Here is a 21,589-nt window from a genome sequence, read left to right on the forward strand (position 1 = left end):
TCCTCCTCCTCCCGCGAAGATCCGCGGTACGCGCAACGGGGCACGCCCCTCGTTCTCCTTTCCAGGCGCCTCTCCTCGGACCTTCCGTAGCAGAAGCTGCCGCTTTGCAACTCACGTGACAGTCAACCCGTGATCTCGGAGCGGGCGGTGCTTCTCTCCCCTCGGCTGGCGGCAAGAACGGGCTCTTTATGCCGTCGTTTTGCGTTTGGAGGCGTGGGGGTGGTGGTGAGGGTGCTTTGCTCCTATGAGCACTTTTCGGGGAAAGCCCCTGCCCTTGTTCCGGCTTTCCAAGGCGGGCATCACCAGCGACGCGAAGCATCTTGATTCGCAGGGCGGGTAAACACCCGGTGGCGTTTTTCTTTAAAAACGGGTTTATTGGTTTCCCGGCTTCTTGCTTGAGATATTTAAAAGAGTAGCTGTATATCTTCTCGCACGAGGAATCGGGGTGAATCGGACTCAGCCTGCAACCTTGTGTACTGGTTTGGGAATAAGCGCCATTGAATACAGCGGACCTTGCTTTAGACTGAATTAAGGGCAGTACTGCGTACTTGCCTTTTGGGCATTTGCAGCGGTGGGAATTAATAGGTGCTTTGTATCATTCTTGTGCCTGGTCTTATGGCTCCATCCCAAGGCTTAGGTCTGCCTCCTGCGAATAAGTAACAGGCTGTTATGATTAGTGATGTGGATAAACCTGTGAGACATTTGATGCCTGAAGGACTACGGTAATGTTGGTCCTCATCTAGAACTCCCATTTTTTGTTTTCTCTCTCTACAGATTTGTATTATAATACCATGGTAGATAGTGGAGAGGTCCTTAGTACTGGGCAAATTCCAGCACTGGGTAGATTTGGCCCAATCTAGGAATTGTATGTCCTACAAGTGTCCATAAATCCTCATACCTGGATTGTTACAGGTAAGGAATTATAGGGCAAAGATAGCCTCTTGAGCTCTCCATGGAAGAAACTCAAACGAGAAGGTTGCTGCGTAGGAGGGAAGCGGGAAGCCTTTCATGGCCTTTTGAAGATGTTTTGGTCCTGGAGGGTGAACATTGGGGGGGTGGGAGAGGGGGCAGAGTGCTAGCAAATTGAAGAGGCAAACAAAGCCTTCAGTAACTGTTGTTTATGTATTTATTTCCATTATTCCAAAATATCTTGAAGTAGTAGTTCCCAATGAAGGCATCTGTTAGAAAGATGACGCCTTAGTGGTACAGAGAAGTGTTTCTCAACTTTGGGAACTTTAAGATGTGTGGACTTCAACTCCCAGAATTCCCTAGCCGGCCATGCCCGTATTAGATGGGTGAAGACTGATCTAGTTGTTTACAACTGGCTAGACTGATAGTTGGATTGTACCAGTCTTGTACTCTGTTTAATCTACAAAGCTGCAGCTTTCTAACTGTATGTTTAAACATAGATTGGAATCCAGAAATCAAAATACACAAGGATTGGGAAAAGATGTTTTCTGTATAATTCTCTAAGCTATTTTGTCTACTTGTTCAAGAAACATTTCTGGTGTAAAAGCTGTAAGTATCAAACATCTGTTAAATTTAATGATATATAAATGTGGCAGGAAAAAAATGTAGCAGAATGTAAAACTCAGTTGCTGTTTAAGAGCTCACAGATAACAGTTCTATATCCCAGCAATAATAGTTATTTATTTTCTACAGGGGATACTTGCAGAAGGGCTTCAGTCTAATAGCATAACACAGGAGGCAGTTCTCTAGAAATTTTAGTTGTGGGTGTTCTCGGTTAATATAGCAACTTGAACTCAGGTAATAGATAGGAAGCCTATGAAAATATCTAAGGAAATATAGTCCCAGTCAGTAACCTTACATTTTTTAATGCTTACCATTTATTGACGTACCATAAATAAAACTGTTGAGTAATCATGCCACGTGACCCAAGCAAGGATAACTGATGAAATCATCCTTTGGCAGGTTTTGTGAGTCCAAAAGGAAGTGCAAAAATTTGAGAATATATAATGCCTATTGCACGACATTTAATATGCACATTTTAAAACGTATTTGCACAACAGACTAACCTAATTTGTGATTAGCTCTAGCATGTATGAACCTGGAGAATGCATTAGAATTACTTATCTTACCTGTGGCTCTCTGCGTTATTCCCCCCCTCCCTAGAATTCTGTTCCTCTGGTGGTTTGCCTGGCCCTGGCCTGAGTACCTGGTTCTGAAACAGGCTGGAGGGCTGGGTGATTTGTAATCCTGACTGATGGATCCAGTTTAATTGTATTTTTTTCTCCAAAGCTCTGTATTTATGAGTGTAGTTTTATATTGTGTTTTTGTGCTGTTTTAATTTTGTATACTTCCTACAGTCTTTGGATTTGGTGGCCTATACATCTAAATCAAAAGAAAGAAATGATTACAGCCAAAGGCCAGCAGCAATAATAAATAAATAAACAAACCCTGAAAAGGAGGGTTAAGCTGAGACTGGAACAACCAGAAAATAAAGCTGTCTAGCTCCAACCATCTCTTCTTTTCCATGTCCTCCTTTTTTCACACATGTGCTTGTAACTGCAAGTTATTGAAATGGGGACGCAATGGAGTGGGGAGATACTTAGCCTTTCTCCCTCCCATCTGTGGTAGCTCTGAGTGTCATTGCATGGTTTTATTTTGTAAAATAAAGTATTAGCTGGCCAGCCACGACAAAGATGAGCCAGTATGGTTTTTAACTAATACACCAAAGATAGTTTCAGAATTTGCTGTGTCTGCTGCCAGACCAATTATTATCTGTGCTTCACCAGATGTGGCTGATATGTGTCACTGTCTTAAAGAGGAATATTAGGCTGCATGGAACTATTAACTCAATTGCCAAAGTTTAATTCCAAGTTTCCCTGTTGTACAAGTTGTTCCCTTTCTTCTTGAATTAACAGAAATGAGTTCCTCTGGGGCAGTAAAGAGGAGAATCCTTCCAGCATGGATGAGCAAGAAGACAGTTGAACCAGCACAATGGGCAGAAATGAGGTCAAAGAGAAGGAAAAGGACAGCTTTAGCAAGGTATGCTGCCTGCCTGTTTCTTAAAAATCAGAATGAGTTCTAAACTTCCCTTTCCACCCCCCAAATAGCCAAATAATAAGGGGGGGGGGAGCTGGTTGTGTGACGTGTGTAGAACTACTGATTGATAGAGTATGTGCCATCAAATCAGTGTCAACTGTTATGGATCACATAGATAGATTTTCTCCAAGATTGTAGAACTATAGCATTCTTCTATTTCATCTTCATCTTCCTATTTTTATATCCTTAAATAGTCAAATACATGTATCTGCACACACACATCCAAAATAAGTCTGTAGAATCAGTTTGTGACTAATTAAAAACATATTCTCTATGGTTTCACTCTTCACAGAATATGTCATCCCAAATGGTTAACTCATATAAAATCTTGAAAGTTTAGCTGTGAGAAACCATATTTTGGATTTAGTTAAAGTTAAATTAGGATTAAATGTTAAAAAGCTTTCCCTCTACAGTTCTAAGAGTAGGAAACATTTTTTACACAAGAGCCACAATTTTTGTTATACAGTACAGAGATTGTGGGAGTCAGATAACACAAGAATAAAGGCAGATCATGGTGAAGAACTGTTTGGGATATAGGAAAGAGCCTTAAAATTTTTGAGATGGTCCTTGCTATTTTTCCTGACTCCAGGGCTAGCTAAAAATAGATGTATAAGGCCACAAAGAGAATTTGGGAAGGCTTAATGTGCACTTTCTAATACCTGTTTATTGCCTATAAACTGATTTTTACTGGGTTTAGTTTTTGGTCTTCCCACTACTTGCTTCAGAATATGATTTTCTTTTGCAGGACTGAGACTGTATATTGTATGAACGAAGCAGAGTTGGTAGACATGGCTCTTTGCATTTTAGCTGAGGTGAGCAATGCAAAAGATGTTACCCAAGAAGCAGCTTCTTGCTTTTTCCACCCTGTTGCCTGCAATTATGGTGGCTGCAGCTTTTCTGTTAATTTTTGCCAGAACATCTTGCTCTCTGAGAGTGGAAAAAAAGAACTGGGCCTAAATACAGTCATTTGTACTTGGTGATCTACTTCTATAATAAGTTCAAGGACACTCAGGGGCATTTCTTTGACCATACAGATTTATTTATAATTTTACAAAACAGGGCTATATTGTGGATATTCTCCCAGGCATCAAGCATCTCACTTGTCCTGATTTAGGGAGCGAAGAGAGAAAGTGCTATAGTTGATTGTGAGGAAACTTGGTGTCTTGGTCCAAACATGAAGGAAAATATGATTGTTTCCTTTGTTAGAACTGCAAGGCTACAGGAGGTGATGTGATTTCTTCAGAAGATGAAGGACAGGAGCTTCAACAAGAACTGACAGATGGTCACCATTCAAGGAGTGCTACCAACATTGCCAAGGATCCTCCTGTAAGATCCACACCTCCAGATGAGTTAGCTTCTTTAAGTTGCGGTGAGGAGACCAAACTGGAGGAAGACGATGATGCCTTAAAATACGTCAGGGAGATCTTCTTTACTTAATTTTACAATTTGTAAACAACATACATTTTTTTTAAATTGATAAATAAAATATATAGATACAACAATTGTGGCTTGGATATCAGAGGTAAGGCAACGATACATCACAATGTCAGGACTTCAGGAAATAAATTGATCAGGAGGAGAAACTGTGTGCAAATCTGTGTTTGTAATTGGGGATTTAATGGGGGGATAGATTGGGGAAAAGGATGGAGGAAACTCCTGTTGGGTTCCCTGATGTGATAAGCACTTTTTTTTTTTTGCTTGACTCGGAAGACTTGAATTCTATAGTTCTTACTTTTCTTTACGCTGGCCACCTTCATACTAAATTAAGAGCTATAATTTGTTTAATCATAGTTCAATGCATCAGTTGTAATTGCCTAGATTTATACTAGCTTACAAACAATGTATTCTAATATATGTCAGAAATGGAAAAAGTATAGAAATACTACATAGAAGAAAGTTTCCCTTTAAGTTATGCTGTTTTACAAATGGAACTCTGACACATCTGGTAATAATTAAGATGATTTCACTTACTTTACAAATTACTTTGTTTCTGGCAGAAAGTCAGTTGACAAAATATGAACCACCATACGCTAGTAAAAACAGATACAAAAATCAGTTTTCATTAAAAAGCTCATAGTGTTGTTCACATACAATTAGTGCCCTGGGGAAGGAAAGACTTCCCATTTATGAGTTAGCAGCAATACATCAGTATGTAAATAACCTTATCATTGTTTTTAGTCACCAAGTATATGCATATTAACAATATTAAGAGAGATCTGTACCTGTAATACTTGTGAAGACATAAGTCTTCTATGATGCTACTTTCCACAAAGGTATGTCCTCCAGATGTGTTAGGATTCAACTAACAGAATCCTTTTCAGCAATGGAAATTCTTGAAGCTGAGTCTCAACACATCTCAAAACACATTAGGGAAAGCTCTTCTAGTACTTGGACATCTATTTCAGCCTGTACTGAGATTTGATTTCAAGTTCCATCATTGTGTGTAAATGACCTAGGAAGGGTGGGGAAGAGATGCTGCCTAGGGAATGACGAGATAAAAGGGGGAGGAGCCTGCAACTGAGCAATGGGCAGAGAAAGAAACTTAGAAAGGACCTGCCCTAACTGATCAGGAGGTAAAAAGGGATGGCAGGAGATTTGTAGTTTCAGATTGTAAGATTCTGTTAATGTAGCCTAACAATAAAGTAGAAGTAGCAGATCTGGTTGTGTTTCCTGTCTGGTTTACCTGGGAGGGCTGACATTCTGGGAATGGCAGCAACAGCTATAGAATAGAAGCAAGTTACAGAAATTCTAGTGGGTCAAGCTTCACCACCTAATTTCTTTGTCTGTTAAAAGCCAGAAAAACAACAAAATTACACAACTGGATCAATTATGAGACATTTCAAAGCCTTCATTATAGAATTTGTGAAGAATGTAGTGATATGCAGAATAAATATGAAATATTAGGATAGTAGCAATAAGCAGTGCCTGCAAGCATTCTGCACAAGGATCTTTCTCCTTTTATAGCCAGTATTTGCTGGAACTTACTTGTGCTTCAGAATGGAGAAGAGAAGCAGCCACACAAGTCCCTCTTCCATGCAACGGCGCACTGGATATTCTGTTGATCTCAGAATGTGTGGGGACATGTAGGCAGGGGAAAAGATCTGGTTTTCAAGGCAAGCCAACATTCACAGAACCGCATAGATTCAATTAATGTCTCAAACAATACGAGAACTCCCAAGTTAGCTCCCAAGGAAAGTTTCAATACTAGGAAGCAGTAGCTGACTACTCTTGTCTTGAAAGAGGAGTGTGCAATTTCTGTCAGCTTACAGGCCATACCATGCTTTGTACAGCAAGGGCTGTGTTCCAAAAATAGAAGAGACTAAACCCCATTGTGGAAGGAGGCCTGAGGGATTTTATGGAGGCTCAATACTTAATGTACTCCTTTTTGCCTTACTGTAATCCTTTCCCCAAACCAAAAGAAAATGCTTAAATCTAAGTGTGGTTCCTCTTCAGAGGGCAACAGTTGATTTTCCAGCCCTTGAAATAGGGGAGACTATGCATAAGTATATGTGTTAAAAGTGTTACCTCTCTTCCAGTTCACTCATATTAGAGAGCATTCCCTGAATTCAATTCATTCAGGCCTTGGAAGGTATTTTTGCACTGGTCCCCCCACTCAATTCACCACAGTGTTTGTTATATTCAGATGTTGCCTCACATTGGCTGTGTTTGCCAAACATGTTATTCCATATTCAACTTGGCCATGATTTATTTAATCTTCTGGGTTCATCCAGTACACCAAACTATAAACAAACAACAGAGGCTGGAGTTGCATGATGAATTCTTGTGGTCTATTTTGCCATTCAGTGTGAAGAAAAATTCTCATGGAAGGCTCTATATAGGAGTAAACTGTCTCTCAGGAAGAGTCTCTTTGAACTTTGCAAGGTAGAGGATAATTATGAGCAGGTGGAGGAGAAGTAAAATATAAGCCCCAACAAGGGCTGCAAAACCCTTACTGAGTTCAGAGACTTGAATCCATCTCTGATTGGGAAAGATAAACAAAGCAAGACCAAGAGGCAAACTCAAACTGCTGACAGACAGAAGAATCCGAGCCAGTTTCCATCCGTCTCTGTCTTTGAAGCATAGGGCCTGCTGCACGACTGTAGTTGCAGCGAAGAGGCACAAAACCAGGCTGATGTATACACAGACTCTCGACAGCACCATTGCAACCTTGCTGATCCCTAACTTCTCCAAGTCTCTGATCATGAGGCAATCCAGTTCTGCTTTCTGATTCCACAAGCAAAAATTGTAGAAGCCAATTCTTTTGGTGGGAAGGTTGATGATATTCCCAGCTTCCCAGACAAGGGCATAAAATAGCAAAGCATTACAGCCAAAAGCAAGGGAGAGATTACTCAGATACAAGAGGCAGGAGCTCGACTCTCTTAACCCTTTAATGAACTCAACAATGGTTCGTTGGAATTTCAGCTGCATTTTCCACTTGAATACCTGGCAGAAGAAAGTAAATAGTCAGGTTTGGTTTCTAGGAATTAGGTCTCCACTTCATCACATACTTCCTGAGTATCTTAGGCACCAGTAAATAAGCAGGTAAGAAACAAGAAAGGTTAAAAATTAGGATAGGAAGAAAGAGCATTATGACCTAAACAGGAAACAGAATAATAGTGCTTGTGGAGGGCTGAGGTTGAAAAACAGTGGGGGACAGAAGGAAGCTGGAGAAAAAGTAAAGAAGATTTGGCAAAATGAGATTGCCAGGACACAGGAAAAGGCAAGGAGGAGTCTGGAGAAGCTGGCTCAAGTAAGAGTGAGATAGTAGTGTACGGAGGGCTTGAAAAACACAAAAGCAGCACCCCATATATAAAGGGCCTATTCACAGCCCCAGCTGTCACACTCTAATGAAAACAGCAACTCACTCTCTTCCTACAAGTCAACTAAGGCTTTTCAGGCATGGAGGAAAGAAAAGAAGCTGTAGTGAGGGGAAACTCAATCCCAGTCTTTGGTGCAACGTGCCCTGAAGGCAGATAAACCAAATGGTTCTTGGGAGCTTTAAGCAGACATGCTCAGTGGCATCTCTGCCGGCAACTGCCAAATCTTAACAGTCCTCCATTCAAACACAAGTCTGAACCGTCCACGGCCGCTTCAAGGAACGATCGTGGCATGGTAGTAGAACAGCTACGTCGGAATGCGTGGAAGGAGAGCCGGAAGAGCGTCCAAAGGCACGCGGGTCCCTCTTCAGCCGTTTCCCCCTGTCTGAGAAAGCAGCCATCCCCAGCAGGGCACCCTTGCTCTTCAGAGACTGGGACAGCTCGCAGACGACACGCAGTTCAATCCCTCCGCGGGGCATCAGAGGGCGGAAGGCTGGGCGTGAGATCTCCTCGGCGAGCCTTCTGACCTTGCGACCTGGGCGCACCTGCACCGCTGCTTTCGTTTGCGATACCCGCCGCCGAACCCAACTCAACGGGAAAACCCGCAGGGCCTCCGTTCTCTTCCCAGAGCCAGGAAGGCATCGGAGGCCGGGGCTTCCAGATACTCAAAACTACCGCCAAATAATCGAGAAAAATTACAGACTGAGTTTGCATATCCCTAACCCCGTATTACGGTGTCCCTACACCACGCGAACGCTTAAATTAGCCAGGAATAGTAATAGTGATAATAATGGTTACTTACTTGCTTGCCGACGCCGCCGAAGGCGTTAAACCCCACCGCGGGACGCGATCCTCCTCAGCGGTCGGGCTCGCTTTCACTCTTGTTTACAGCTTGGGCCGTTTTGCTCCTCAGATCACGCGCGGCGCCGTCAGCAGATTTCCTTTCCCTTTCGTTTTCATCCGATTTTTCCGCACTCACGTGTTTTCCTGCTAGCGGTTGCGGTTGGTCGTCCCGTGGTGGTTCTCTTCCATCTTTTCACGAAATCCAATCGATCTTTCAGAAGCTGCCGCTTGACATTTTCTTGTATTTATGCTTTTTAAATATTCCTGTCACCGTTTAGGCACACCTCTGGAGGGCTCATAGAATTATGAGTACTATAATGGTGGTGAATTCATATCAACATATCATTAGAACATGCACGCTTTGTTGCAAAACAGACATGATCGCCCGGTTGTTTGAGGCCCTTTTATTTCGTCGTTCCCGGCTTCCGCAATACAGTACACAAAGGGCCAACGACTCAAAGTTCAGAGCTGGCCATGTGTATACTTCAACTCCCAGAATTCCTTAGCCAGCATGAGGTTGAAGTCCACAGATCTTAAAGGTTGCTGAGGTTGGGAACGCTGGTCTAGACGAGCCTTTTTAAAACGGCCCCGCTAAGCCAGGCGGTGGAGTTTTCCCCGCGTGACGCTCTTTCCAGGAGACAGATGGTTGCGATTGGGATGCAGCGCGCCATCGCAACTATCACATTGCAGTTCTTAAAGATTTCCTCTTAGAAGCAGAACAGGCACCCGCCTGCAAACACCAACAGCAAGAGAACAGAAAGACGTATGAAGTAAGTGTTGTGCCTTCATGCACGTACGTGGAAGCGTGATGCAATGCACAAAATACATACAGCACATTATTTCCAGGCAGTGATTATTGAACTGCCAATTGTAGGCTTTTTTGTTCCTTCTTCTTGCTCGGCTTCCTATCGGGGTGTTTTTAAGTAGCCCAATTAGAATAAACCACCTGATTTTTCAAGCTTCATCAGAACATAGCCATATTTAATTTCATTGCCATCTTATTGCTGAGGGATCCTTGCACATAAGATCTGAAAAAGTTACCAAATTCTAAAAGTGATCCATTCATACACCCTAATTTAGGTGTACAAGTAGTCCTCACTTACCGACCACAATTGGGACTGGCAACTCCATTGCTAAGCAACACGGTCATAAAGTGAAATGTTATGTGACAGCGCTGACTTACATCAGTTCCAGCTGTGGTCATTAAGTGAATTAATCACAGTTGTTAAGCATGATGTCAGGTGACCATGACTTGTATCTTCCTGCCAGCTTCCCCACTGACTTTGCTTGTCAGAAGCTGGCTGTGAAGGTTGCAAATGGTTATCACATGACTGTGGGGACATTGCAATGGCTGTAACTTCAAGGACTGGTCATAAATCTTTTTCTGCACTGATGTAAGTTCAGTCACTGAATAAGCAGTCAGTGAGCAAGGACTACCTGTACCTTTCTTATTGTAGGTATGATGTCCACCCAGTGTAGAGACACCTGGTAAGATGAAATCTTGGTGTACTTTATATGTGGATGCGAGCAACTTCATGGTGATGTTGTGTGTGTGGGTACAGAAACGGAAATGGGATATGTTAGTATTGGTTTTCCCTCCCACCATCTAACTTTCTAGATTTCAAATTAAAAAGCCTAGGTAAAAGCTATGTGCAAGTTCACTTATAATGCAGAATTAGGCTATAATCTCCATTCATTTTAAACTACATGTTCTATATTACTATTGATCATTCTGACTGAGGCATATAGACTATTTTATCCAAAACATCTGGAGGAGTTCAAGGTTATTATCATCCTAATTTCTGATCTCAGAGCTGCAAGCCAGTATACACTTACCTGGAGTAAACATTAATTTTATATGGATACTTTGACTCAGACATAACAACATTTTGTTATACAGATCACACAGTTGCAGTGGATCTTATAGGCTATTTAATCCAATATTTTACTTAATACAGGAAATGGAAAATCTAATTAGAATATCTTAAATGTTATCCAAGCCTGTGCTTGAAGGTAACTATCAAGAACATATCACCCTCACATAACTGGTTTCATGGTCAAACTATTACTTGCATTAATTCTATTACAATGTTTAACTGAAATTTATTCTGTAAATTAAGTTCATTATATCTAATCCTGCATTCTGATACATTAAAGAATATATTTCCCTTCTGGTATGTGACAGCTCTTCAAGTATTTAAGAGAAATGGGTAAGATTATCCATTTCTATACTCTCCTAGTTTTTTTTTTAAATTTGATTAGAACTGCTTTTGGAAATTAAAGGGAAAAAAAACCTGAAGTAGCATCCTGTTCAGACAAAAATACTTAAGATTTTTCAAATTTTTATATTTTTAATTAGAACTCTTCTAGCCTATAGGCATAATCTGTTGATCCACTCCAGCAGGAAATAAGTGATGAATTGTTCCATACATACTGTTCCTCCTCATTCAAGCCTCTTTTATTATCTATTTTTTTCCCTTTTTCTCTGCAGAGTAATGCAGAGTTATTTACCTTTTAAAGAGAGAAAGAAAAAAAAATCATTAGTGCTCCAGTGGGAAGAGATAGTGAGTAAATTTAGAGAGGGAATTCAAGTGAACATTAACAAACTGTTACTGATCCTAGCGAGGATCAGTAGGAAGGAATAAAATGGGCTTACCAATAGTCAGTATCCTTTTCACTGAAAATTCCAGGATCCATTGCTGAACTAAACTCAGTTGTACATAAACACTCTAGGAGGATCTTGGCTATGCAGAAGCCCTTGGTTGGATACTAGAAGTTTACTCAAGTGCTGAATGGAGTTTCCATTTTTTTTCTAACTCCAGGTAATTGTGGAAAAATAATTCCTTAGCAGATTATAAAAATTAAAAAATCTACTTTATAAGCAACCTAACATACTATAAATGTATTGGAACATAAGTTTTCATGGATGGGAAGTCAGTTCAGTGGTTCCATCAGCTGGCAGGTACACATAATTATTGAATATACTTGGAAATTACCAAGCATCACCAAAAACTTTTGTGGGGTGTCTTCAAATATAAAATTGGTCACATGGCAGTTATTTGTGGATGTAATGTAACTAGGCTGGAGTTCGTTGGAAATGGGGAGTAGCTAATTATAAGAATTGTCTCTTTCAACACACTTATATATAGTGATGTATATTTTGCCTCTTCATAAGAAACATGGAGTGAATGACAGCAGGACCAAACTGTCAAAATAACCTTATTTCCTCTATTGCAATTCTTATCCTTTAAGACAATCCCCAAAGAGAAACCATTCAAGTTTATACTTTTTTTTCTTTCAGATTCAACACCTCATGGAATAAAAATCCTACCCTTGTCTAATAAGAGTCAGCATTGAGAAACTTTATCTCATTTTTTCCAGATCATTTTGTTGTAATGTATTAGAAGCAAGCTGAAATCCAGAAATGAATGATTCAACTTGCTTCCCTGTGCAATTTGCTAACAATAAAAATAAATAAATCCGATCATATTTTAGTTTTGTTTATATTGGTCACAGCAGCCCCACAAGATGTTCTAATTTATTTGGATCCAATAGTCCAATCCTGTGAAAGTGCAACTGCTCTGCCTGCAATGTCCTCCCAGGCAATGTTCAAAGAGCTAAAGCAATACCCTCTGATGGCATCACTACTGGATACTCTTTTGTGGCTTATGAAATGGCACAAAAGAAACTGCATCTCGTCCTATGCATGAAAAGAAATCCTCTCAGTTGTATTTGGAAGGTCTTGCAATGAAGAACTGTCACTTTTATGTCTCTTAGAAAAAAATTCGCTTTCACTCTGGAACAGCAAGTTTCTTGTTGGCATTTTTGGCCTGCTTTGTAGTAGAGGACTGGAAGCTTCATCATCCTCAGAATGTTTCAGCAAAATTGTTTTGTTGGGCCCTTTTGTAGTCAGTAAGGTAGCCAAGCGTGGTCTGCACAAATAAGCAAAATAAATTAATTTTAAAGACAAAACCTCAAAATTATTATAGTAATTATATAGCTACTACATGGTTCATAACTTGCTTCTTGATAATCCAGGTTGCCCACATCCACAACAGAGGCCATCCTTTCAGTGAACCAGGATGTAAAACTTTAGAAGATCACTGGAAGCTACTTACTGAGAAAAAGTACAAAATGCTATATATAAGGCTAAATACGACTTAATATTTTTAGCCTTATATACAGCATTTTGTACTTTTTCTCTTATTCTTTTTCCTGACTTTAGCTGCTACCACATTTATTTTTATTTATTTATTTATTATTAAATTTGTATGCCGCCCATCTCGCCAATGGGCGACTCTGAACATCCCTTGTTTGGTGAATTCAGAACGCTCCTTCATATTATTTGCAAAAAAGTTTAATTGAAACTCACTTCAGCAAAGTAATTCTTGAACTGGAATTGTATTGTTTTGCAGAGTCTTCTGTTTTAACCTATTTCTGCCCATTGTTACATACACTTGATTTTCTCATAAAAAACAGGAATCAGAAGACAATTTTGGAAGGAAGAATTAAAAGTCAGGCTGATTAGATAGTACTTTTTACTTACCGGTGGCGACCTAATGATTTTAGATGTCGTTCACTCCTTGAATATTTTTCAGGAGGTTGTCTGTATTTTCCCTCAGACATCAAAGGAAGGGAGAGTTGTAGCAAATCTTGTGTAACAGAAGACCTGTTCAGTTTAAGACCTTCACAGTTCCTTCCACTATTTATGATAGTTTTAGCATTCCTTGCTGGTGACAATTCCTTTACTTTACTTTCCGTTCCAGCTAAACTGCTTTTTTGTGCATCGGGAAAACCTGTCATCAAAAATAAGTAAATTTGAAATAATTCCAGGGATCAATTTATACACTACTCAACAATTAATTTACATGATGAATTTTTACTATGACATATTAATAAATTCACCTTAGCATATCCTACATAAGAAAAATCATCTCCCACTCTGCACTACCCCTTTCAGATGTTGTGGTCATGCAAGTGTAGATCACATGAGATCATGTGTCACAGCTGTTGCATGACTCACACTGCTTCCAGTAGGCTTCCAGGTGGAATCCAAGGTGGTGGTCATAACCTTTAAAGCCCTAAAGGGATCACCTATCTCCAGGTCTGCCCATCCCACCATATCCAATAGGGGTGTGTGCTTCGGGTCCTTTCTTTGAAACTGCCATATTGTGGAACCCAAGGCAGGAGACATGTCTTCTCTGTTGTGGCACCTGCTATGGAACAGCCTTCTCCCTGAGATCCATATGGCCCCAACCCTTCCAGAAGGCTGTGAAAACCTGGCTTTTCCTTCAGGCATTAGGGCCAGGCTGTTAGTGGATCCTGATACGCAGGTTTTGGAGGCTGTAAGTTGATTATGAGATGCCTCAGCTCTTGTATTCTATTATGATTACTTTTAATTGTATGTTTTATTCTGTTATTCTGTTGTTTTTTGTATTCTGGCTAGCAATCCAGTGTAATTTGTTTAAATTATATGACCATATGGAAGGGAAGGGAAGGGAAGGGAAGGGAAGGGAAGGGAAGGGAAGGGAAGGGAAGGGAAGGGAAGGGAAGGGAAGGGAAGGGAAGGGGGATCCCTGTACTGTCCACAAGTTCAGCTCAGTTGTTTGGTTTCTGAATAGTTAGGCTATTCCTTCTTCCACCCAGAAGTGTGGTGTTCCAGAGAGCACAGGCATTAGAACAGTTATAACTTATCAAATCAATCAAATCTTTATTACAATCATTGACCAGCATATAGTTATAACTTATTGAACCATGGAGCAGGGAGCTCCAAACTGAGTAACACTCTCTCTAGGAGAGCTCCGGATTACTAGTACTTCCTTGCATATTTTTTCCCCAAATTCTTTCAAATACAACCCAGAGAATAGATGATATAAAAGAACAATACATTAACTAAAAACAAGGACTCTAAAATCTATCATCTCATCTACACATTCAGGTCTTAGAAACTGACTTCCATTGCCATCTATTTTCAGATGTCCATTCCACAAATAGATTTGTGAGGAAATACAAAATCTAGATGCACCACCACAGAAGCCCTTCACTCATCATCGAAAGCATATTTCCAAGCCTTACTTTCCTGATGGTATAACTATGTAAACTATTAAATACAAATTGTTTAAATCAAATTGTTAAATTTAATTGAGGCACAGCCTGATACTCTGTGTCAGTCTTCTCAAGAAGGGATATGTGCACATGCATGTTTATCTGTGTGGGGCTAACTCATCTTCCATACCATCTTTGAGCCATACTGGACCTAAAATGTTTACATTCCATAAAGCAGCTTTGGGAATTATATTCTATTGAATGTTCTTCAGATTCTAAACACTGACTTTTCCCACACAGAATACAAATTTGTAGTTCAAAAATTCACTTCCAGTTATTCCTCTCCCCTAAGAAGGAGTAAATGAGAGAGAGAAAATATCATCTGATTAAATGTTTTATTTTTGTATCAGATGAGAAGAACCCACCCTACTCTAAGGCTTGCTCTATCTCTCTGATTTTGGCGGCTTGACAGGCAGGCTAAGAATGGCTGATCATGAGATCCCATGGGATACAAATTTAAAAAATAATTCTTTTAGCACATGTAATTCAATCTTTTCAAATATGTGTTACTGATGTGCTACTTTCTGCTGTTACTGACTCTGTTGTTGATTAATCTATCAGAATATCCTCCTTCAATCAAGAAGAAATCTTCAGGTAAAAGTCAATGTTCCTTTTCCTAAGAAAGATAATGAATCTACTAAAATATTTTATGTAATAAGTTGCTCATCAAGGACTTGGTTGCCTCTAAGGTCCAGCCCTTTGTAATATCCAAGTAAACTAGCCAATGTGTTTTAGAAATTTTGATGAGATATAAAACCTACTGTCACTGATAAAGTTTTAATTTCTAATATGAGAAAAACCTTTGATCTCTGGAGGTGCCTTCTCTCTGCAACTATTGACCTTTCCAGTTTGATACTTTTCTAATCTCCAGGCTGCAGCTTTGTTATATGGAGCATTAAAATGGATTTCTTGAGCTAGGGCAATGTTTTGTAGTTCTTTTTCTTCTAACTGTAGTGTGACATAGCCCCTTCCAGGATGATTTTCAGCCGCTGACTGAGACAGATATAAAGAGCTGAAACAGATTAAGATTAAGCATCTCAAAACCCAGAAGAAAATAACATGCAAAATGAAGCAACTCTTAGAAGTTACACAAAAGGATGCACATGAAAAAGATTGTGTCTTCTGAAATATATATCAACTCAATCATTTTGTGAAATAGTACTGGTGCTTATGTTTATGCTATATTTGGGTATGAAAAAATTGACTTGTTGCTATGCTTCTGAGCTTCCAGGAACTCCTGGGAAATGTATGTTTCTTTTCTATTTTTATGAGCAGATTTTCCATATTTCATTTTTAGATAAGTGGATTCTTAAAGTATTGATAAACATTAAAAAATCCTTTATAGCATTCAGGTGTTTTTCACTTACTAACAAAGCAGAATCATAAAAATGATTATTCAAAGGCTTAATATATTAAGAGCTAGATGTTACCATTTGGGTACAACCCATTTAAAAATGTGAAACAATTATGACTTCTGAATAAACTATTGGTTGCATTTGCACTAATAAACTATCATTTCTAAAATAAGAAGCATTCTTCTGTCTTTTTTAGATTATATGTAAGTGTCATGGCAGGCTTTATCTCAGAAGGAGGCATTCCAACCTGCCAATATGAGAGAGAGGGAATTTACCTTTTGTAGGTTTACTTTAATAATTATTTCTATTATAAATTATACAAAATTTATTGCTCAGTTAACTAGAGTGTACCTTTTTATTTGATTAAACTAAATCCACTAAATAGTATTTGGATCCAAACTTGCAATCTAAAATTGCAAGGGAGAATGATAAAAATATTAACTAAAATGAAGACTAGAGAGAATAATCTTATAAAGCATATGTACAATCATATACCTGACTGCTCCATATTAAACTTGATAAGATTCTATGAAGGAAGAATGCATAGCATTACAGTTTCAGAAATTGTTGATAACAAAGGCAAGTTTTTCCTACCTAGGGTGACTGTCCAGTTGGATGAGTGATGCTACAAATAAGAGGGAAAAAAGCAACATATAATTGAAAATAAAGGTCTTCATTTATTACACAGATTTCAATCATATTTCTTATGTTAAGAATGAAAATCATTATTCTCTTCTCTTGTAGAAAACCACATTAATATTTTAGATTATTAATGTGGTTTTCTACAAGAGAAGTATCAGCCTTACCAGGTAGACCAAACAGGACACAAGACCAAATAAGCTAATTCTATTTTATTGTAAAGCTACATTAACAGAATCTTGCAAGTCTGAAAGTACATTTCTCCTGCCATCTCCTTTACAGCCTGAGAAACTAGGGAGGGTCCCTTCTGAGCCCTCCCACTATCCAGCTGTGGGCTATGCTGTCTCTTATCTGACCATTCCTTAGGCAGCATCTCTTCACTCTATCCCCCAAGGTCTTTCCCACATACCATTACATCAAGAGAATAATTCTGCTTATGTTCACATGTTCATTTGGATACTCACGATCAAGTAGTTAGCATCCCCCTTGTTTTAAGAAGTTTTAAATTCATAATATTATAAACCAACTTTTAACTGAGAATTTTAGATTCTATAATTAAAAATATAGTCAATAAATTTGCTTATTAATGATTTACAATGAAACAAAATTGGACTTGGCCTAAATAGCTCCTTCCAACTCTATGATTATATAAAATGCAAAATTTATGAAAAAAATGGGTCACAAAAATTGTGACTATCAACATTATTGTTGTGATATTTTGGATTATTGTTGAAGAACTCAAGCATTTAAGCAGATACATTTTTGTATTTGAAGTTGTATATTTATTGAATTACAGGTAGTCCCCAGTTTAAGAATGAGTTCTGTTCCCAAGGTCTGTCCTTAAGTCAAATTTGTATGTAAGCTGGAACAGTATTATGTATAATACTGTATAAGTAATATTGTGTATTTAACTCAAATCATTGTGTATTTCACTTGAATTTTGCTACAATAGGCTCTGTTCTTAACTATGGGTCGTCCATAAATCAGGTGTTCTTAATCTGGGGACTGCCTGTATTCTGGAATTATATGGTATGTAATATTCAAGAACTGATGAACTGTTATTTTTTTCTGGTGTAACTTCTTTTTTATCTATATTTATATAATGGCTTTTAGCAATTGGCAGTGGTTTAGCAGATAAGCATCTTATATCTGAGGAAATAAGATGAAAGTTCAAAACCCTGCTTAGCCATTAAGCTGTACAGTGGGGCTTGGGCAAGTCTTAGCTTAGCGCACTTTACTGGATTGTTGTCTGGACGAAATGTGACAATCCCCAAGCACTCCTATTAAATGTAAGATGATGTTTGATGGTCTCTAATATCTCCAAAAAATGTATATTATCTTAATCAGTATGTCACTTGGACACTGATTTTTAGTAATATGAATTAGCCTTCCCAGTCTAAGAACCAGTTAACAGAGTTGTAGCCCCAACACATCTGAAGGGTGCCAGGGTAGGGAAGGCTGCTATAACTAGCCCTAATTACCAGCAGATCTGGCTATAAAAGGAAATTACCATATAAGAGTTGCTATACCTGCATGGTTAATCCCCTCTTACTATGTAAGCCCTCCTTCCTCCCCCACTTCACAATGCTGTGCTACAGTACTTACTTTTTCGATGGATGCTTGCTTCCCTCTTCATATTTTCCACTCTAGGAAGCCGACAACCAGTAAGTGCACCATTTCTTCTTGGTGTATTGCATGTTTGGTTAAGGACATTGGGAGGTAGGAAAAGTCTCTGGGAAATGATGTGCTTAAAAGGCTGTGTTAGATCCCATCCAACATCTGTTTATATGAAAGACCAAACCCAGACATAGTGCTATAATACAATCTTGACATGATAAAGGACTGTATCAAATATAATTAAGGAACCTATCTAGCACTTACATGCCTGGATTTACCTTCTCGTATATACATCCTTATAAACTAGAAAATGCTGAAAGAGTGTACATTTATGTACAATTGAGTGAACCGACATATGTAACTAAACTGTGAAAACTAAGATAATGCAAAATCACTTAAATGAATTTATTTTGTAAAGTGCTATTACTACATATTTCATTTTTTTCTCATAATCTCAAAAGCTGAAAGCATAATTACTTTATCAAGAATTCCCCCCCCCCCAAAATCTCAAGGGTCTTCAGAAACCTTAAGGATCTTCAGAATTATAAATACAGTTATGGTAAATATCAACTTGATTTTGTAAGCCTGTCCTTGGCCCTTAAGAATGGCAGGGAACACTTTTCACCTCTTTCACACCACATTCCACTTCTACCCTCAGACAAGAGAAGAGAATTTTTACCTGAAAGACTGCTATGGGCAATTTTGCTCTCAGCATTTAGGGATTATATTTCATTTGGACATTTTATGTGTGCTTGTCTTCTGTAACAGTATTTACTCTTGAGTAATTTTCTATAGTATTTAATTTGTTTTATGTTCACACTTCAATCTAATTCTTAATTTATCAATGGAAACTGAGGAACACAGTCCATTTCCACTGTATAAAATGCAGAATTACACAATTTAGTCTTAAAAACTGTAACTTCATGCATATGTTCTAGGACAAGCATTACTGAACTCAGAAACACAAACTTTCTGACAACTTATATAAATCAGATTGCAAATATATATTTCACAGTCATAATTTCACTATACTGTACTGCCTATAAATGTTCTGTAAATGTACTCACTTAATCCTTGCTCAGGAAAATAATGACTCAGATACTGAATCGCATATTTACTTGGCACATTTGGCACAGAATCTGAGAAAAGGAAATTAAAGACATGAAAGACTATAATAGATTTGTTGTGGCCATAGACATTCATGATGATAAAAATGATATCACGTCTCTTGTACTTGTATCCCAGTATTGGAGGTAAACATGAGTCACAAGTGTGTTGGGACGTCATTACACACATTTCATCCCTTTTCTCACCATCACAGAAGTCTATGACTGTTGCTTTTACCTATATTGATAAATTATAGATAATTTATAGATAAAGAATTATAGATAAACGAGCAACTTTGTTAACTGGCAAAGATTACTAATACTAACATAGTATGATATATGACTGAGACCAGTGGATGTATCCTTTATTGTAATGATAACGTTTATGCTGCTGTATAGCAAAACAGTAAATATCCTCAACTTCTCCCAGCTTATCCTCCTTCCAACATAACTTCATGCATCTAAAGCATACTAAAGAATAAACCAAATAACAGATTTCAAGACATGCTTATCAAGAGTTTTCCAGAATTTGAATGTATCCAGAATCTCAAACATATCTATAAACACTCTGTGTTTATCTATCAGGAAATTATATGGCAGGTTGTTTATTATAAAGTGTAAGAAGAACTTTTTGTAATCTTTGTTCAGACTCTGAAAGAAGCAATCTAATCTGAGAATAGATTCCAGTTGTTCTGTAATCCTTGCAGGCAGTTGTGTTGGATGGGAATATAAAAGTGAGAGCTGAATGTCCAAGGCAAATGAAACACCAGCTCCCTCCATACACACTGATTTTTAAAAAATTGTCCAGTGCCAGTATAGTGTTATAACACATGATGTGTTTATAGATATTTTGTCACAAAACACAATTTTCTCCTTCCTCTCACAGTAGGATTAAATCTGCAAAGAAGGTAGGGCTCTAAAAAGGCTTTAAAAATTAATCTTTTTCAACTGGCATTTAACTATTCCTGGTTGTGTATTTTAAATTTTTAATGTCTTAAACCAGCAAGTAAAATTTTCATTTTATTGTAGGTTTTTTTGTTTTTAATATATTTGACTTTTCTACATCACTTAGATACTCTGGTAGTGGATGATTTAGTATCCAATCGCTCACCCATTCACTCAAATTAAGTTGTAACTAAATTTATAACCCCCGTCAAACTGTAGTAAAGATAAATGTTGGTCACCAGTGCATATATTTGCTACTTCATAGCTAAAATAAACTACAGAAAATGGTAGGACATTATACAAGGCTGGGAAGATTATATGACATCTAGAATGCACCTTATCTAGACTGCACCATATAAATATGTGATAAAAACCCATCAAGATTTCCAAGCTGATATTTTTTTTCTTACCTTTTTTAGAGGGGAAAGCCTTTTCATCCAGTTTACCTTTTAAAATGGGGTTAGTTTCTTTAAACAGTTCATGAACCCCTGCTAAGGTCTTTGACTATTAGAGAAAATAGAGACAAACGCATTGTTATTAATCTTCCACAATTCTGAACTCCCACATTTCTTTCTTCATATGTAAAGACTAATTAGAATCTGTGATAAGTGGTTTTATGGTACAGGCTGTAAGTAGTTTGAGTATGGTAAATGTTGCTACATCTTCCCCCATTATGTTTGACCATAATTCCCAGTGGATTAGGGAAGCTGAAGGCTAACACATCTGAAGGGCACCAGGCTGGGGAAGACTGGCTTAAAGAATGGAACACTTATAGATGAAATCCTTCCTTCCGTACATAAAGTCAACATTTTTAAAGCAATAATCTCACAGTAACTGTGGTTGCATTTATTTTATTTTTAATCAGACATAATTGAGTTAAACAATCCACAAAATTATAAAAAGTAATCTTAGTACATGCATACCCACATACCATGCTATTTCTTTTTGGAATAAAGAACATTAATCAGAGAACACAAAAGGAGTAAGAAATACTAAGGCAAAGAAACTGAAGGCATGAGAAAAGGAAAAAAAAAAGAAGCTAAATCTAGTTTATACCAACACCATACACTAAGTCTAGTTTATAGCAATGCCATCA

At 38.3% G+C, this 21,589-nt stretch overlaps 3 protein-coding genes across 3 annotated transcripts in view; 1 reads left to right on the forward strand and 2 right to left on the reverse strand.

Annotated features, from left to right (window-relative positions):
- Nucleotides 1-1,087: 1,087 nt before the first annotated feature.
- CYREN (cell cycle regulator of NHEJ) lies at nucleotides 1,088-5,722 on the forward strand. Its single transcript, XM_025163387.2, has 3 exons — nucleotides 1,088-3,009; nucleotides 3,812-3,878; nucleotides 4,273-5,722. Exons 1-3 carry the CDS (start codon nucleotides 2,888-2,890, stop codon nucleotides 4,501-4,503), a joined length of 420 nt encoding a protein of 139 aa, XP_025019155.2. The 5' UTR covers nucleotides 1,088-2,887; the 3' UTR covers nucleotides 4,504-5,722.
- Nucleotides 4,744-9,127, reverse strand: TMEM140 (transmembrane protein 140). The gene is made up of 2 exons (XM_025163383.2): nucleotides 8,686-9,127; nucleotides 4,744-7,509 (listed from the first exon to the last, which is right to left on the reverse strand). The coding sequence occupies exon 2, from the start codon at nucleotides 7,492-7,494 to the stop codon at nucleotides 6,898-6,900; it is 597 nt and encodes a 198-aa protein (XP_025019151.1). The 5' UTR covers nucleotides 7,495-7,509; nucleotides 8,686-9,127; the 3' UTR covers nucleotides 4,744-6,897.
- A 3,256-nt stretch (nucleotides 9,128-12,383) lies between these two features.
- AGBL3 (AGBL carboxypeptidase 3) overlaps nucleotides 12,384-21,589 on the reverse strand; it is a 40,738-nt gene continuing 31,532 nt past the window's right edge. Inside the window, exons 16-22 of the mRNA XM_088141931.1 lie at nucleotides 20,904-20,997; nucleotides 19,510-19,581; nucleotides 18,431-18,604; nucleotides 16,781-16,811; nucleotides 15,632-15,843; nucleotides 13,273-13,522; nucleotides 12,384-12,658 (exon numbers count right to left, since the gene is read on the reverse strand). Coding sequence (XP_087998057.1) covers nucleotides 12,427-12,658; nucleotides 13,273-13,522; nucleotides 15,632-15,843; nucleotides 16,781-16,811; nucleotides 18,431-18,604; nucleotides 19,510-19,581; nucleotides 20,904-20,997 — 1,065 coding nt within the window. The 3' untranslated portion in view covers nucleotides 12,384-12,426. The remainder of the gene's footprint in view (nucleotides 12,659-13,272; nucleotides 13,523-15,631; nucleotides 15,844-16,780; nucleotides 16,812-18,430; nucleotides 18,605-19,509; nucleotides 19,582-20,903; nucleotides 20,998-21,589) is intronic.

Source organism: Python bivittatus, unplaced genomic scaffold (assembly GCF_059951505.1).
Source record: "Python bivittatus isolate LINGU-HERP-01145 unplaced genomic scaffold, Pbiv_v1 ctg000330_np1212, whole genome shotgun sequence".
Classification (NCBI taxonomy): domain Eukaryota; kingdom Metazoa; phylum Chordata; class Lepidosauria; order Squamata; family Pythonidae; genus Python; species Python bivittatus.